Source organism: Protobothrops mucrosquamatus, unplaced genomic scaffold (genome assembly GCF_001527695.2).
Source record: "Protobothrops mucrosquamatus isolate PMUCROS unplaced genomic scaffold, P.Mucros_1.0 scaffold1632, whole genome shotgun sequence".
NCBI lineage: Eukaryota > Metazoa > Chordata > Lepidosauria > Squamata > Viperidae > Protobothrops > Protobothrops mucrosquamatus.
Window position 1 is genome coordinate 378,312 of NW_015387791.1, and position 2,072 is coordinate 380,383.

Below are 2,072 nucleotides of genomic sequence, written 5' to 3' on the forward strand. Positions count from 1 at the left end.
TTATATCAATAGGATCGGACAAACCCCCTCCTATCTTACCAATGGACGATCTACAGGATACATCATTGATATATCTGGACTAACGTTCATTAAAAAACAAAAAAGAAGGAGATGTGGAGATTAACCAAAGCTACCTCATGTTTAATTAGTGTTTTGACTTTTGTGTATTGTATAAGTACGTGCAGACTGCCCTGGCAGTGGGAACACGTACGAAGTGCAAATAAATGTTATCTGTGTCTGTGTCTAGCAAATAGCTAACCAGAAGGTTGTTATTTCCTCCTTGAGAGCGAGGTCTTTGTGTAAAATTTCAATAAAAGAGAGCTTACGATTCTACTCGAGGTTCTCACTTTTGCAGACAGCCCTGTGTCTTGTGTTTCATGGGAACCGGATCACTACACAGTACACCACGAGTCTCTTCATAAATCAAGCCCGAAATACGTTTCACACCTCCACGGCGAGCCAGATGGCATATAGCAGGCTTGGTGATGCCTTGGATGTTATCGCGGAGCACTTTCCGGTGTCTTTTGGCCCCTCCTTTCCCGAGACCCTTCCCGCCTTTTCCACGACCAGACATGACAAAAAACGACTACCAGATCTCTCTGAGTGAAACGGAGAAAAATGTGATGAGCGACTGCAAGAGCAACGGTTATATAGCACTTTACCCGACCTGAGTGAGAACTTTAAGAGAGGCGTACACCACTTTCGGCCCCTCCTCCCTTAACTATAAAAATTCTAAGAGGCGGGCTTTTCCATCAATAAATCAACTAGGAACTGGAATGTGACCAATCAGGTTCTTCATTTAGAAAGAAATGTGCTACAAAGTCGCAACTTTTCTTTTTATGCTTACAAAGCACTGTAACTTAATACACAAGCGGATGCAGAACTTTAAAAAAAAAGTTACAAAAACGTTGTGAAATTGAATGCACCTCGGGAAATTGGGAGTTGTGATTTGTGAATTGTAACAAAGCCGTTTATCAAGGAAATTTCTAAAAGTATGTTCGCAGAAATATTTATTTAGTGTCTTGTATTTCTTTTCGCTTTCAGTACTCGATTCCAACATATGATTTCGGCATGATGGCCAACGGTGCCTCAAGCATCCTTGGTTAAAAAAAAAAAATATTTTATGAAACAGTTCTTCGGTAATGTTTACTATGCATTTTTTTCTTCCTTAGACTTAAGGAAGCCTCAAATGGTTTCTCTTAGACATGATTGCGGCATTTTGGATAACATTGTCTCATGTTTCCCGAAAATTGGGATACACCGCAACAGCAACACCGATCACTTTCACATGCCTTCGTTACATCTTAACGAAATAGCGGGGAAAGCAGAAATCCAATTAGATCATCACTATGCGCAGTGCCTGCGTTAGCCCTGATTGGTTAAAAATGAAGTCACCACCCAATCCGTGTGAAGCCCGGGTTATTTGTTTAATGAACCATAGCTTTCTCAACCAATCAGCAATTTTCAGGAATTGCAAATGTTGCAATAATTCTGCACATCTGCATCCATTCATTTTAGTCCTTTTCTGGACATTCTTTCTCCTCCTTCCTCTGCTATCGTGAGGGAATATATAAAACAAGACTACGCATAAATTAGGGAGGAATATCCGGGCAATAGTAGTCGCGATAAGAACGAAAGGCAGCGCTCTCCCTCTGGTTTTGCGGGAGAATATGGCGCTACCTAAAATTCACCAATTTGCGCATTCCTTGTCCAACATTTAGCGAACAAGGAGCCATTGGTGAGTTCCTACCTAACACTTAGGGAAGTCAGCTGCTATTGTTGATCGCAAGATAAAGAGCCAGAGGGAAGATTCCCCACCCATCCACTTTTGCTTCAATATCCAGAAACCCCACCCGGAAAGTGACTTGGGAAGTCCCTACGACCTTCCCAAGAGTCCTTGTGGAAGTTTCAAGCAGGCACTTCAGACGTACTGAAGTGTTCCCCCATTGAAACGGGGGTTGACTTAAGCACAGTGAGTGCCTGCACTCAAATGAGGTCAGCCCTTTTGAAAAGAAAAAGTGGGTGGCTCTTAAAAGAGCCTTTGGGATCGAAAGAGTCACAGAAGCTGCTTC

At 42.3% G+C, this 2,072-nt stretch overlaps 1 protein-coding gene across 2 annotated transcripts in view; it reads right to left on the reverse strand.

Moving 5' to 3' along the window:
• Positions 1 to 574, reverse strand: part of LOC107293491 (histone H4-like) — a 3,802-nt gene extending 3,228 nt beyond the window's left edge. Inside the window, exon 1 of one of the 2 annotated variants that reach the window (XM_015822644.1) lies at positions 406 to 574. In XM_015822644.1, coding sequence (XP_015678130.1) covers positions 406 to 574 — 169 coding nt within the window. Of the gene's footprint in view, positions 1 to 396 lie in introns of both variants that reach the window. The other variant, XM_015822643.1, reaches the window with a different exon arrangement.
• Between the last annotated feature and the right edge of the window lie 1,498 nt (positions 575 to 2,072).